General features: G+C 39.4%; 11 protein-coding genes across 12 annotated transcripts in view; 5 read left to right on the top strand and 6 right to left on the bottom strand.

Moving 5' to 3' along the window:
- Positions 1 to 5: 5 nt before the first annotated feature.
- Positions 6 to 1,755, top strand: Gasu_04910 (3-hydroxyisobutyrate dehydrogenase). The gene is made up of 13 exons (XM_005708867.1): positions 6 to 129; positions 184 to 218; positions 271 to 349; positions 401 to 458; positions 502 to 571; positions 627 to 706; positions 756 to 851; positions 896 to 1,000; positions 1,050 to 1,171; positions 1,230 to 1,257; positions 1,302 to 1,417; positions 1,470 to 1,553; positions 1,604 to 1,755. The coding sequence occupies exons 1-13, from the start codon at positions 68 to 70 to the stop codon at positions 1,668 to 1,670; spliced, it is 1,002 nt and encodes a 333-aa protein (XP_005708924.1). The 5' UTR covers positions 6 to 67; the 3' UTR covers positions 1,671 to 1,755.
- Positions 1,756 to 1,955: 200 nt separating this feature from the next.
- On the top strand, positions 1,956 to 4,210 carry Gasu_04900 (uncharacterized protein). The gene is made up of 4 exons (XM_005708866.1): positions 1,956 to 3,448; positions 3,497 to 3,658; positions 3,711 to 3,914; positions 3,971 to 4,210. The coding sequence occupies exons 1-4, from the start codon at positions 2,003 to 2,005 to the stop codon at positions 4,181 to 4,183; spliced, it is 2,025 nt and encodes a 674-aa protein (XP_005708923.1). The 5' UTR covers positions 1,956 to 2,002; the 3' UTR covers positions 4,184 to 4,210.
- A 24-nt stretch (positions 4,211 to 4,234) lies between these two features.
- On the bottom strand, positions 4,235 to 7,145 carry Gasu_04890 (vacuolar assembly protein Vps41). The gene is made up of 2 exons (XM_005708865.1): positions 4,916 to 7,145; positions 4,235 to 4,868 (listed from the first exon to the last, which is right to left on the bottom strand). Exons 1-2 carry the CDS (start codon positions 7,132 to 7,134, stop codon positions 4,442 to 4,444), a joined length of 2,646 nt encoding a protein of 881 aa, XP_005708922.1. The 5' UTR covers positions 7,135 to 7,145; the 3' UTR covers positions 4,235 to 4,441.
- Positions 7,146 to 7,165: 20 nt separating this feature from the next.
- On the top strand, positions 7,166 to 8,130 carry Gasu_04880 (hypothetical protein). 2 transcript variants are annotated; one of them, XM_005708864.1, is made up of 6 exons: positions 7,166 to 7,280; positions 7,333 to 7,366; positions 7,415 to 7,501; positions 7,554 to 7,619; positions 7,667 to 7,945; positions 7,990 to 8,130. In XM_005708864.1, exons 1-6 carry the CDS (start codon positions 7,213 to 7,215, stop codon positions 8,029 to 8,031), a joined length of 576 nt encoding a protein of 191 aa, XP_005708921.1. In that variant the 5' UTR covers positions 7,166 to 7,212; the 3' UTR covers positions 8,032 to 8,130. The 2 variants fall into 2 exon arrangements, with proteins under 2 accessions (XP_005708921.1, XP_005708920.1); XM_005708863.1 differs by having other exon boundaries at positions 7,333 to 7,501.
- A 5-nt stretch (positions 8,131 to 8,135) lies between these two features.
- Gasu_04870 (m7G(5')pppN diphosphatase) lies at positions 8,136 to 9,565 on the bottom strand. The gene has a single exon (XM_005708862.1). It carries the CDS (start codon positions 9,558 to 9,560, stop codon positions 8,361 to 8,363), a length of 1,200 nt encoding a protein of 399 aa, XP_005708919.1. The 5' UTR covers positions 9,561 to 9,565; the 3' UTR covers positions 8,136 to 8,360.
- A 40-nt stretch (positions 9,566 to 9,605) lies between these two features.
- Gasu_04860 (NADH dehydrogenase (ubiquinone) 1 beta subcomplex 9) lies at positions 9,606 to 10,200 on the top strand. Its single transcript, XM_005708861.1, has 3 exons — positions 9,606 to 9,831; positions 9,883 to 10,020; positions 10,069 to 10,200. The coding sequence occupies exons 1-3, from the start codon at positions 9,646 to 9,648 to the stop codon at positions 10,111 to 10,113; spliced, it is 369 nt and encodes a 122-aa protein (XP_005708918.1). The 5' UTR covers positions 9,606 to 9,645; the 3' UTR covers positions 10,114 to 10,200.
- A 4-nt stretch (positions 10,201 to 10,204) lies between these two features.
- On the bottom strand, positions 10,205 to 11,155 carry Gasu_04850 (PEBP family protein). The gene is made up of 5 exons (XM_005708860.1): positions 10,977 to 11,155; positions 10,802 to 10,920; positions 10,693 to 10,760; positions 10,488 to 10,633; positions 10,205 to 10,434 (listed from the first exon to the last, which is right to left on the bottom strand). Exons 1-5 carry the CDS (start codon positions 11,143 to 11,145, stop codon positions 10,229 to 10,231), a joined length of 708 nt encoding a protein of 235 aa, XP_005708917.1. The 5' UTR covers positions 11,146 to 11,155; the 3' UTR covers positions 10,205 to 10,228.
- A 9-nt stretch (positions 11,156 to 11,164) lies between these two features.
- Gasu_04840 (uncharacterized protein) lies at positions 11,165 to 11,625 on the bottom strand. Its single transcript, XM_005708859.1, has 2 exons — positions 11,384 to 11,625; positions 11,165 to 11,336 (listed from the first exon to the last, which is right to left on the bottom strand). Exons 1-2 carry the CDS (start codon positions 11,570 to 11,572, stop codon positions 11,223 to 11,225), a joined length of 303 nt encoding a protein of 100 aa, XP_005708916.1. The 5' UTR covers positions 11,573 to 11,625; the 3' UTR covers positions 11,165 to 11,222.
- Positions 11,626 to 11,635: 10 nt separating this feature from the next.
- On the top strand, positions 11,636 to 13,002 carry Gasu_04830 (alanine--glyoxylate transaminase / serine--pyruvate aminotransferase). The gene is made up of 3 exons (XM_005708858.1): positions 11,636 to 11,844; positions 11,897 to 12,700; positions 12,750 to 13,002. The coding sequence occupies exons 1-3, from the start codon at positions 11,665 to 11,667 to the stop codon at positions 12,951 to 12,953; spliced, it is 1,188 nt and encodes a 395-aa protein (XP_005708915.1). The 5' UTR covers positions 11,636 to 11,664; the 3' UTR covers positions 12,954 to 13,002.
- A 12-nt stretch (positions 13,003 to 13,014) lies between these two features.
- On the bottom strand, positions 13,015 to 13,575 carry Gasu_04820 (RNA-binding protein). Its single transcript, XM_005708857.1, has one exon. It carries the CDS (start codon positions 13,569 to 13,571, stop codon positions 13,113 to 13,115), a length of 459 nt encoding a protein of 152 aa, XP_005708914.1. The 5' UTR covers positions 13,572 to 13,575; the 3' UTR covers positions 13,015 to 13,112.
- Positions 13,576 to 13,584: 9 nt separating this feature from the next.
- Positions 13,585 to 13,681, bottom strand: part of Gasu_04810 (uncharacterized protein) — a 1,181-nt gene continuing 1,084 nt past the window's right edge. The window contains exon 1 of the mRNA XM_005708856.1: positions 13,585 to 13,681. This exon is cut by the window's right edge and continues 1,084 nt beyond it. Coding sequence (XP_005708913.1) covers positions 13,669 to 13,681 — 13 coding nt within the window. The 3' untranslated portion in view covers positions 13,585 to 13,668.

The following is a 13,681-nucleotide window of genomic DNA, read 5'->3' as shown; positions in this document are numbered from 1 at the left end:
GCAGAACATCGAGAAATTTTTTTCCAATTTCTCACTGTCTCTTAGAAAACTTGTGTTGATGATTTCCATGAGAAGACTCTCTTTTATGATTCCGAAGCTCCGAAGAACTATATCACAAACTGCAGATAGGTTTGATTGTGTACTTAAGTGCTGTTTGTTGTTTTAGTTACTTTAGTGGTGTAGGTCTCTCGTAGGTTTTATAGGACTTGGAGCCATGGGTAGAATATTCACTCGGAACTTTTCTTGGCAAAATTTTTATGTAAAGTTTAGGTAGCCCAATGGCAACAAACTTGGTACGAAATAGCAGAAGGGTGTTGCTATATGATAAAGATGTGGATAAGGCTCAAAAGTGTGTTAAAGGACAATATATCTTAAGGACAAGTTGAAAGTCTTTTGCAAGGTTAGCTAAACATCTTAATATGGAAGTTGCCCAAAGTGTGCATGAAATTACCACAAGAGTATGTTGCTTTGGTTTCTCTATTCTTGGATAATCAAATCTAGGCAAAATTTGTTATAACTATGCTGCCGGAGTCAACTCACGTGGAACAAGTCTATTTAGACAAGCATGATGGTAAGTAAAGATTCTGCAGTTAGTGAAGAGTCGTAAAAAATGATGTTGGATACAGGACTATTGGAAGCTGCTCAGTCTGGATCACTGTTTATTGATTGTTCGACTATCGACGTCAGCACGTCACGAAACGTCGCGGTATGTGTTCATTGAAGCATTTTTTTAAGACTGATAAGTCTTTGGGAAGAAATTCGCTTCAGAGTTAGGTCGTCAGATAAACTTCCTTGATGCTCCAGTTTCCGGTGGCGTTCCAGGTGCTGAAAAAGGAACTTTGACATTCATGGTATACTTTCTATAAGTTGATATATTTTTGTTTATTTCTTTTAGGTTGGTGGGACAGAAGATGGTTTCCGTCGAGCAGAAAATATTTTGCGTTGTATGGGTAAGAATATCGTTCATTGTGGACCTGCGGGAAATGGACAAGTAGCAAAGGTTGGAAAATGTGTAAGATGAATGATTGTTCCATGCTCATGCGTAAAAGATGGCAAATAATTTGGCTTTGGCTATATCAATGGCAGGAGTTTGTGAAGCTATGAACTTGGGCGCAAAGCAAGGAATGGATCCTCGAATTCTTGCCAAGGTGATGAATACTTCCACAGCAAGGTTGGTTACTGGTTGCGAATGCATCAAAATATAAAAAGTGTTATGGATGTCTATATAGATGTTGGAGTAGCGATACTTACAATCCGGTGAGTTTTTCGTGGACTGAAAGGGAAGTTTTAATGCCATGAAGGTTCCTGGTGTGATGGAGAATGTACCTGCTAGTAGAGATTATGAAAATGGTTTTCGAACGGAGCTCTTGTTGAAAGACATCGGGTTAGCGATGCGTGCTGCAAATGATTTGAACATGTTGGTATTCATTTGAGAATGGAAATTTTAATGACCATATGCTGGCTTTTAGTAAATTGTTGGTTGGTGAACATGTAGCTTCATTATATGAAAATATGCGCAAACAAGGATATGCCAAGAAAGATTTTAGTGGACTGTATGTATGACTTTGTTTTTGTGGCTAGAAATTAACTCTCTTTTTTAAAGTTACCGCTATCTCTATCAAGGCCCATCTGTGACGGAGGTTGTCGCTTCATTGAAGACCAAATATTGAAATATCTTATTCAGATAATAAAAAACTCCGTGAAAAGGGCAAGTTTTCACAAACCTTTGTTCGAAATAAAGGATTTACATATTATTTCAACCAGTATCTCAACGTTGGCGTTATTAGATACAGAGAGATTTGAAAGAAAAATGATTCTACTTAAAAAAAGCAGAGTGTGCTTTTGGAAATATATCGATCGAATATGTTATTTTTTCTTTATCTTATTTGTGAAGACGGCATATTGATACTGGTTTGTATTGCGCATAGTTATATATAGGAACGATTTCGAATAAAATCATTTTTTGTATATAGAGATTGTGGCGACGGGCTTTGGTATTCAAATGCCCTGGTGGCGCTGTTGTGCCTTCAACTCTAAATTACGGAGGTTATCGCAGTTCTATATAGTTAGAGAACTTCGTTCGAGTTGTGGAAATTTATGCAGAGAAGAATTTTTCCTTGTGAATAGCTCCAAGTGTCTGTTCGTCGACAAAAACCAGAAGACCGAGGGATACACTCAAGAACTAAAGGTTGCGCGCCCAGAAGAAGATGACTACTCAAAGATAGATTCCAGTAGACCAGTCGACTATGTTTTGGACGCGTTCCGTTCAGCGATAGATGCTGCACAGAAGGCTGTTCAAAGCAACCCATTAGATGGCCCCGATAGTGTGAACAAGCAACGGTCACAAGCGGAGGAGAAGAAAGACGACGCAAGAAATTTAAGTTCTTCGAGAATTTCGCAGTCGAACTACGGAGTAGAATCAAGTATCTCCACTTCATCTTCGTCTGAAGACGACATACTATTGCAGCTTGATTTGAACAAGTTGAACAAAATTGGTCTATCACCTTGGAAAGTTTTAGACGACTTCTCACAACAGCTGGAAACAGTAGAAGCACCGAACCCCGAAAAGACTCCTAGACTGGCAGAGCCGCTGAGAAGAGTGCTGCAAGAAGATGGAGTTGTACGAGTTGAAGAGCTACAAGAGAATACTCAAGAAGGACTAGATTTATCTTCGAAGGAGGAAGGTGATGTTCTTGATAGAAGCTCATTCATCGTTGAGAATTTTTTCAAGTATATTCCAGCATCAAAAGATCACAAGCTGCAGAGACTTGCCAAAAATTTCAACCTACGTTATACTGGTTCAACTTCTTCTGTAGTTCCAGTCCTAAGCAGCATATATCATGTATTATCAAGATATCGGAGGACATCTATCGATGGTTTAAGTGGCGATTTTCGTAATTCCACGACAGCTTTTACCAGATATATGTTGAAACCAGTCACTATTATTTTGTATCCAGGTGGCAACGGTCTGTATAACATTGATAAAGCAGAAGAGAAGCCTCCAAAAGTTGGTGTTCTTTCCGATATTGGGCATTTGTTGGAGAAGCTTTTTACGCAAGAGAATATGTCCGTGAAGAAGCGAATAGATTTTTCTTCTATTAATATCCCCAATGTTCAAGACAGCGGTTCTGAAGAAAGGCCATATCACAATGCTGAATATCGTTTCGCAAAATTCGGCAATTGCCTCTTTCGCGCTCAAGTTGACTGCTATGACCCATCTACAGAGAAATTTTTTGACGTGAAAACTCGAGCTTTAGCAGCAATTCGCTATCAAATTGAACGATATGAGGACTACTTGGAAAAGGAGATTACGAAAACAACAGGCTATGAGGACTCCTTTGAGAGAGAACTGTATGATATGATTCGCTCGGTCTTTATCAAATACGCTCTTCAGTTTCGAATAGGAGGGATGTCCGGTGCATTTGTTTCCTTTCATAGTATTGGCAAGGTATGTCCTGTTGACCGGTTTTTGGAATTTTTTCATCTGTTTTGAAAGGTTTCTGGTTATCAATATATCCCGTTGGAAGAGATTGAGAAATATGTCTTTGGTAATGAAGCGTGGGCGGGGAAGTCTTTTTGTTCATCGATGAAAATTTTTGAGGATTTGTTGGACAACATGACCCATTGTTTTCCTGGTGAAGATCCTATTAGGGTAACGGTCGGTATTATATTCATTAATTTTATTAACTTCGTCGCTGAGATGGAAGTAGATTGATCCTTTCAGTCACACTGGAGTTTTGAACGTTTATGTAGCCCGCCTTCGAGAAGGAGCCGCCACTCTAGAGTGGCGAAATATTCAAGAATTTGCCTTTAACAAGAAAGTAGAAGAATCACTCAAGATTCTTCCAAATGATATCAAGAAATTTCAGGTTCATATCGCCACTTTTGTAAATGCTCTTTATTCTGGTGCACCGGTAAGAATATTTTCCACTTTTAACGTTGTGTTTCATACTAATATTTCCGTCTCAAGGTTAATTATACGAAAAATGATCAACTTCATCTGTTGTATTCTATACGTGAAATTCCAGTCTGTCTGAATGATTATATCAAAGCTTTGAGATTGTCGCTGGGTCTTGAAGATATGCCCCAGTCTCGACATTTTTCGGTTTCTGGGCTTTCTTCAACAGAATTGGCCGATATATTGGCTAGCACTTCCTTTCAAGCTTTTCATCTTATTAAGTAATTTCTTCTGCATAATTAACTCTTGGAACTTTCTGACTCCTTTCTATACAGCATTCCTTTACGGGTTTGTTCCCAGAAATTATCGAATAGAATGCGCATGTCGAAGACGATTGCACCGCAGATTTCTTCCCGTAACTGACGTTCCAAGACTTTCTCTTTTACTGCCCTGTATAGTACATGGCGTAGATGTGGCACTTGTATTCCTTTCTTTATCATCCTTACAAGACGTAGAGAGTCTATGCCACACTAAAATTACATTTTAGATTTTACAACAGAAAAATTTGGTATAGTAACATACCGAGGGATCGTATAGGAGAGCAACTAATATTCTTCCATCGTTCTCTGCAAATCCTAAGAGTCTATTCCACAAACTTGGGTCTTCATGTTCCTTACAAAACTGAATTGCTTCGTTCACTTGATCCATTTCAAAAAGAATTATATCCATAGCAGTGGTCAGATCACCCATTCTACTCAATATATAAACTCTTTCTTTGGCAAACTTGTTTTCACCAAACCGTGAAAGTTCTTCCAATGCATTATCTAATGAGTACGAGCTGCTTTCTTTTAAAAATTGCAGAAGCTTCTCAGGAGCACATTCTGCGTAAAGAGAAACTTGCATGGGATGAAATATTACAGCTCTTGAAGGATCTAATGAAAAAATGAAATCGAGATATAGAAATAACCATCTAAAAAGACTCTTTAGAATGCTATGATGTTTGCACGATATTACTACCTTCGATTGCCAAGTTCCTGAAGGATAGGAACCACAACTTCAGGAGGCAGGAGAGATTCTGGAGCATTTCCTAAAAGTTCACTGGCCTTTTGTTCGGAAATTTCAAACAGTCTTCGGAGGGACTCTCTACTACGAATGGCTTCATATAGAGCATGTTCTCGAATATAGTCAAAGCATCTGATGTCTCCCTCTTCAAATATCAACTCCAATGTTTTGTCATGCCTTCCACTACTCGTATAAAGAGTCGCCATAGCTTCTTGTAACTTAGAAAGAACCCCTTCTTCATTGGAACCCAATGTCGATGTATTCTTCAATCTTTCAATCGCTAGTTCAACCTCACGACTAATAAGTCCTAAGTTATAGACATCTGCTGGCCAGGTGTTTATAACTTCAGTAAATAGAATGGGATTCACCTGCAGTAAATATCGCAAAACTTCATCATATGTCGCTGATGATAACGTTGGATCCCGGCAGGGAATGGCAAATACAACAAATTGCAGCTTTCCAATTTGAATCAGTTTCTTAATCCAAAACTCCCATCGACGTTTTCGACTTTCCAAAGTATACAAACCTTCTGAAGACTCTTTCTCCATTCTTTTGGCAGTTAAGTGTGCCTCGATGCCGCTCGTGAAGCTTTCAAATTCGGTATCTTCCCCATGAATCATGCGAGGAAGGACAATTGCCAACGTATCATAGTCACCTTTTTCCAACAGATGATTGATGAATCTTTCTCCAAGTTTCTCAATACTGAAACCACATTCCAAAAGTTGGTTAGCTGGTGCCATCTCCGCAATTTCAACAGCTTCTCGATATCGTTCTCTATCCAACATCCATTCTATTCTTTCTATATATGAAAATGGACGCAAGCTAAGGACATTCCACACAGCTCCAGTCCGTGCCTGTGAGGCATCATTCTCACTATTCTCGTCATAAACATCTTCTATATGACCTGATAGTAAAGATTCTGGTAAGCAAGTACTGAACGCTAATAGTATAGGTTCACCACCAGGAATATGAACCAAACCTTGTCTCGATGGTGATAAAGAGTTTTTCTGGAGAGGTTCTTCCGAAAAGAGAATATTATTTATCACTTTTCTTTCTGTTCTAGTTTTCGACAAATCGTTTTGTGACAGGCTGACGATGACAAGCTCCATTGAAAATGTGTCCGCAATCGGAGCAACAGTTGTCTTGTCAGCATAAAACAGTGCTTTTTGATCCGATGGTTGACCCACACATAACATAGCAACAGCCTTATCTCCAAATGGGGCAACTTGAACAATGTTTCGTACATGAAGTTCATCTTTTGAAATATTTCCAAGTACTCTAACTTGACGTCGACCTGATTTTCCTTCCGCAGTCGAAGATACTGAAATAACCTTGCAACAAGAATACCAACATACATATAAAGAATAATATGTATCGGATATCAAATGACGCCAAGTTAGTCTAGGTTCTAAAGATGCAAAAGGTAGCTCTATTGAAGAACTTTTTTTGGCCTTGTTCTCTCTTGGACCTAAAGTTGATGAAACAGTATTGGAAGCTAACCAAGAGAGTTCATTCGGTATCCAATCTGTAGGAGGATCCACAATGCACACACCTCTTTCAAAACGAACATCGAAAATTCGTATTCCTCGATTATTTGCCCAAGCAATAAGGTCACCTTGCCACTTTATACAATAAATAGGTCCTTCCCCATGATGCAGTACGGCATCCGATCCTCCTCCTAACCACGATTTTGTATGCAGCAACAATTCGCCATCAGTCGTTCCAAAACAAAAACGCTGCATTTGAGGACTACTAACTCTTCCAAAAAAAGGATCCACAGCTACACTTGACAATTCTGCTCCCGTGAAAAGACGTGATTTAGAGTAATTATATTGAAGACTATTTCTCTCCTCAAATACAAAGCTTATACACACAGTTGTGTCTCCTTTCCCAACTGACACTACCACTGAGTTGTCTTCTGACAAAGAGAGGTCTCTCACGGCATTTGAGTGTTTGCATTCTAAACTTTTGATAAGAACAGAACCCGAACAATCAACCAAATATATGCTTCCGGTCAAAGTACCGCAGGCAATTACTTTGGTACCAGCAGTTATTGCAGTTACAACAGTTTTATTTCCATTTACCAGTTGTTCCTCTCTGATTCCAACAGTGTTGGAAAGAAAATAACTAGTATGAAAAACTGGCTCCTCTTCTTCTCCTGTCTCGAGCGACATGATAAAAAGACGTGGCTTCACTTGCTTCCCCACATGTTCACTAAATGGATAAAATGATTGACAACTTCTTTTGAAGCCATGCAAGAGTTGAGGCTGAAAGCAGTCGTATGGAATGAAAACGTAGAATATCTTCGCAGTTTCCTGAGGTATTCAAAAAGTTTCCTACTCATCTGAAACTCCTTCATCCGTTGTTTTCAGGGCTCATTGCACTAGTGACGAAGACTTTGGTTCGGTAAGAACCAGTCTTCGAACTTGCAATTCTTCTTTGAAGCTTTTAAAGTTTTGTTGTTTAGAACAATGTTATTCTATTCCAAACACACCACAGCAGATGGGTTCTGTCTGTGTTTCCAGAGAGTTACTTGAAGGTGTAGGCACCCCATTTAGGTATTCACTGACGACTTGTTACAGTGCTGTCTCAGGAAGATAATAGTTGGTGGGTAATATACAGAGGAAAGAAAGATTTACAGTCTCCTCCCTACTTGGAAGTAATGTGTCGTTCAGTATCCTATGAACTGTGACTGATTGTTTTTAGAAGCGACCCTATTGCAGGAGTGAATTCAAAAACGATCCTCGTGAGTGGCTCGAAAGCTTAGGTTGCAAGTTGCAGTTTGAGTATATAAGGAAAGGTCACTCGGTTTTCTTGAGAAGTGTGAATTTTTTGGCAGAGCTGTTTCAGGTTTTTTCTGTGAATAGTGAAAATGTGGCAAACACGGATCTTTCACAGGAACTTGTATCTGAGGAAGCAATCCTTGTGATATATACGTTAATCGAAGGTGGAAAAGACTGGTCTCAATCTTCACAGTCACTTATAGTAAGTGAATACTGATTGCAATGAATACTGACAGAGGAGAGTAGAACATTCTTGATCAAATATCGCATTTTGTGTCGACCAAGTGATGATGTATTGGCATTATTCGGGAAAATTTTTGTCAATAAAAGGCACTTCTTTCTATTGAATATTGCGTAGTTTCAAACTGCCTAATTAATCCTTAAATTGGCTGCTTTATACTAGTCACTTCATTTCATTATCAATGAAGAAGTTAAAAAAACTCTCACCAAATAGAATGTAAAATGCATTGTACTGAAAAATATTTCGACCCTCTATGAACGTCAATTACGATATTTCAGAAATACTAGAGCATCTGGAAACCGACAAGTGATATTGCTAAAGATTCAAGATACAATCCAACAACAAGTTGAAGCAAATGAATAACATTTTAAGATTGTTAAGGAATCGAACTGTATTGTGCTCCTGCGTTTGTTGACTTAACGGTCCTTATATATTGTTCGTAGAATTGATGAAACAGAACATCATCGTGCAGAATAGCGTTTAACAACTCTTTCAACTGTTCTTCACTGGGTAAAGTACTTTTCCAGCCAAACCTCTCGAAAAACGCTGCAATTTCACTCACTTTATCATCGATTTCTGGTCGTTTCAAGCGTTCTTCGTGACCAGATGAATGATAAGCTAAAACCTGCAGAGCTGCTTGCAATGGAGGAAATGAATTATCCTTCATGCTATCAGACTGGGTCTGTTCATGGCCACCAAAGTTTGCGTTAAATGAGGAGTTTCGTGAACTATTATTCCCAACAGAAGCATAGGGATCGTTGACAACACTAGTTTCACTCAAAGAGCTCGACTCAACATGCTTGAGTAATGAAAGAATCTGCTTGCCGGCCTCTACTGAACAAGGTATGGTAACACTATCTTGTGATGTTTCGACACGATTCGTAAAATTAGGCTTTGACATATTTTTCATAACATTATTATTCAAAGGAAATGGTGAACCTAGTCTCCCCGGAGACAGCACCTGACGATATCTCTGTGTTGGCGGAGAATTTTCAGCTCCATTAGTTGTCACCTCGTTGCTTCTACAAGAAGACTTCAAAAGACGTAATATTTCCTTTTCTGGTGTTTGATGCACCAATGAAGCTTCACTTGTTTTCGAATATGATCCATAAAGTCTCTGATTCAGGGACAAATTTTCTGGCGCCGGCCTTTGCTGTTCCAAAAGTAGCGAAAGAACTTTCACAGCTTCAACCTTTTCTTCTTCATCGAAAAACCACAAAGCATAAATTTTGCCTTGTGGAGACTGCAACTGTATTGTTCCCTTTACTTCCTCAAAATGTGTCCAACCGGGTACAATATCAAGAGCCAAATTCTCCAACTCTCGTCGATTGAGTACAATGATTCTGAATGGAATCTCTGTAAAGGTGTCTACAATATGAAAAGCTCCTTCAATTTCACTTCTCTTCCAACACTTATTTGCCTCGTCAAAGTCGTAGACACAAACGTTGTGAGCATAGAATAGAATGCTCCTAATTCCTGAAAAATAGCGACTCAATACATGAATGTTTTGTTTCAAGGCTAACTCCTTCCGCTCCTGTCTTGAGTTGCTCTTTTCTTCTAAGCCTTTCTCAGCCATATTAGCGAGATTCCTTTTCTTCCAGAAGCTATTCGCTTTCTCTCACAAACGCACATTCAACGAATATCTTATTTCATTGGGAATTATGGGGAACCAAGTGTCTATGCCTGCAGCGAGAGCTGCTCCGTTTGCTCCAAACTTGACTCATAAACAAAGAGTAACTCGACTATATCGCCATGCTTTGAGAACTGCAAGGGATTGGGAACCAGATTTCGATTTGTTTGTAAAAGATGCTGAAAAGATACAAGCAAGATTCAAGAAAAACAAAAACGTGAGTATACACTTGATTGAGGAAGACTTCAATATGATTGCTTGTATATAGTTAACGATTCAAGAAGGTCAAAGACTTGTAGAAGCAGGTTTGAGAGAACTTATTTCAAATAGACACCCAGAACCCTATATACCTCCGTTTGCTCCTGGAGGAACCGCCTATCAACGAAACGTTCCGTGTCCACCTGAGGTAACTTTGTGTTTGTAATTTTAGCGGATAGGTAATCTTATTGAGTAGGATGTAAACGATTTACTTCCACCTCCGGAAAGGCGAATTCGATAGAAAGACCGACTCGTCTATGAAATATTTTACTAGATTTTTAGTTTCCTTCTGTGGTAACTTTGACCATCATTGCACAAGAAAAGAACATATTTTTGTATTGGAAAATATTTTAGTTTCAATCAGAGATATCTTTACGTTTCTCAGTCGTCACTCGAGGATAAACTCCCTTGAGAGTTCCACACAAACATCCTTCAAGCCTATGAACTATATCTCGTGCATCATAGAAAGTGATCCAGTCAAGTCTCTTTGACATCCTGTTGATAAGACAGACTTGAAAAATATACGTGTGATCCTTATCAGGAGGACAAGGTGGGTGATAACCTTAAAAGTTTCAGTTGCTCTCCAACTTGGCTTCCACAATGCAATCAAAATACCTGTCTTGTTGTTACTGTTTCTCAGTTCAACAGAACCTTCCGGCATGAACTTTACGTTACCACTGGCATTTTCTGGTATAATCACTGCATTATCTGTCAAAGTCATATTAATAACGAACCAATGAATAAAGTCCAAACCAGTAACACTGCGAAATATGTCAGTTAAACATCTCTTCTCTCCATATAAACAGGATAAAAATAGTACCTAACAGCATCAGGATCGTGCATCAATAATAAAGAGGTCATATCAGCGCTTCCACTCACTCCATCCAACTTGAAACGTCAGTGACAGTGTTGTCACTATGAAAACTTACCCTCCAAGTTAAAGGCACGGAATTTGCAACCTGTCCACAATTGGAACAACCAAACTTTGCAGGTATATGAGTGCCATTTCTAAAGCACGGAGAGTAAAGAGTCAATGAAGGACTGTTTCCTACAAACTATTGAGTAGGCAAGTGAAGTTGCGCTTGTTAACACAGAGCCTCATACCAGAACTCTTTCTTCGACTCGAAATGGAATAAAAAGACTCTTGAAAAACAATAAGACCAGTACAAGCAAGTACACATAAAATGACTTTACAGTTCGTTATCAGCTTCCTCTGATACACGTCCTTGAAACTTCCTTGAGACTGGCCAAGGAGATATCGTTCCTCGTTCATCTCTTTCCACAAACCTTTTGCTGTCGAAAAATAATTTATTCATATAAGACTTTGTACAAGATACTCAAATCTTCCTATTACTTCCTTACAGAGCGTTTTACTTCTTCCTTCAAGGCCTCCGAAAAACTTTGCGATTTCATCCGTAAGTTTGCCAACTTTTCTGCTAGTCTTTGCATAACCACTACGGAATTCTTCACAAAATTTCAAAAACAGATAGGAACCTGCAACAAACACTTACCATCCCAGCCAGGCCTTCTTTGCCCTTTGTCTGAGTCAACCTTTGTTCTCCTTTTCGTACCAATTCTTCTATGGACTGTGAGGAGCGAACAGCAAACCTTTGGAAAGCTTCACTGTTTGCAAGTTTCTTCACAATAACTTCATTCGCAAACCAATGGGCTACTCTTGCAACCAGAAACGACCAACGCATGTCGAGACCAAACCGATCCAATGGATTTACAACCCAATAAATAATAAAATCATTTCTTCTTCCTTTAGGGAGAATTGACTTGGTTACTACGTATGTCGTTGGAGAGTTTTGTTTATCCAAAGCCACCCTCTTTTGCCCCGTTAGATCCTCCACCTCGTCTGTTATGCGGACCAGGGCCTTGCAATCCACACCCTAGAGTTTTACAAGCTCTCGGTGCAACCGAACTGGGCCATTTGGATCCCAGCTTTCTGAAAATAATGGACGAAACAAAGGTAACTTGAAAGTTTTTCTTCCAACGTACGAGCTTTTCATACCATAGAATAGGAATTATTGAAATATGTGTGGCAAACTAAGAACGAGTTTACAATTCCAGTGTCCGGAACAGGAACCGCAGCTATGGAGGCTTGTGTCTTTAATTTGTTAGAGCCCGGTGAGAAATTTTTAGTTGGATGCAATGGATACTTTGGCGAGCGACTAGGACAAATAGGAGAACGCTGTGCTGCGACAGTCATTCGTATGGAGAAACCGTGGGGAAAAGTGTTCTCGTTGGAAGAGATTGCAGAACAGCTGGAGAGACATAGACCTCAAGTATTGGCTTTGGTCCACGCAGAAACGTCAACAGGAGCTTGTCAGCCCATGCAAGGCATCGGAGATCTTTGCAGGAAATACAATTGTTTGTTACTTTTGGATACGGTCACTTCCATTTCTGGTATTCCAGTTTACATCGACAACTGGAAGGTTGATGCCGCTTATGCAGGAACTCAGAAATGCTTAAGCTGTCCACCAGGAATGGCACCGTTAACATTTGGACCTCGTGCATTGGAAAAATTAAAAAGTCGAAAGTCTCAAGTTCCCAGTTACTATTTAGATATGTCGTTGGTTGCATCTTATCTTTTAGGTGAGAATGGTGGTTCAAAGAGATCTTACCATCATACTGCACCTATCAATATGTGCTATGCTGTGAGAGAGGCTCTTTATATCGCAGCTGAAGAAGGTTTAGAAAAGAGGTGGAAGAGACATAGAGAAAATGCAGAAGTGTTTTGGAATGGTTTGAAGCAACTGGGCTTAGAACCTTTAGTGGATAAGGAACATCGATTGACGTCTTTAACAACTGTAAAAATTCCACAGGTAGATTGTAGTTGGTTTTACTTAAATTGTCTGAAAATGAATGGTCTAGGGAGTGGATGGAAAGGAAGTAATTTCCATTTTACTGAATGAATACAACATCGAAGTTGGAGGTGGTTTGGGAGAATTGGCTGGAAAAGTATGGAGAGTCGGACTTATGGGATATAATAGTCGTCCTGATGTAGTCTTGACACTATTGGCTGCATTTGAAAATGCTTTGCGAAAGGTTGGCTATATCAAATCGAACAGATTCTAATTGTTCATTGTTATGTTTGTTGGAGTGGAATAAAAAGTAGTTTCAAGTTGTTTGCGTTCTGATCTGAAAATTCAGAATTTTCTCATTTACTTTGTTGAATACAAACTGTTCTTTCGAAGTCGGTCCTTGTCGTAAAGTATCATCATCAACTGAGCGACTCTATTCATCTACATCAAACCTAATTTTGCTGTTCTGTTGTTGAGGCGTTTGAAAAGCAACCTTTTGTGGCGTTGGACCTCCATGACCTCCACGGAAACTTCCGCGTCCACGAAAGTCTCCACGAAATCCACCTGTCGAGTTACCCCGACCACGAAAACCGCCTCTTCCGTTTCTTGAAGGTGGTGATGAGCGTTTCGACGTGGAAAGGTTAATTCTTAACTTCCTGCCTCGAATATCTGCTTGCTCATTCATATCGCAAGCCTTCCGAGCTGCCATTGGGCTCTCCATTGATACAAACGCAAATCCTTTCAGTCTATTTGCCTCTCTATCAAATGGCATGCGTACTTCCTTCACATTTCCACAGGATGAAAAAACATCATATACTTCTTCTTCCGAACAATCAAAAGGAAGATTTCCCACAAATACACAGTCATCATCAGGTACATCGTCAGTATTCATCGGTGAAAAAGAAGATGATGACTTCACAAATGGCTGAAAAGAATGTCGATCCTTGTCAAAGTTATTCGAAGCAACCTTATTTACAGATAAATCTTCTTCATTTGCAACAA

The sequence above is a fragment of the Galdieria sulphuraria genome (assembly GCF_000341285.1).
Source record: "Galdieria sulphuraria unplaced genomic scaffold scaf_2, whole genome shotgun sequence".
NCBI lineage: Eukaryota > Rhodophyta > Bangiophyceae > Galdieriales > Galdieriaceae > Galdieria > Galdieria sulphuraria.
This window is presented reverse-complemented; position numbering and strand designations above follow the sequence as displayed.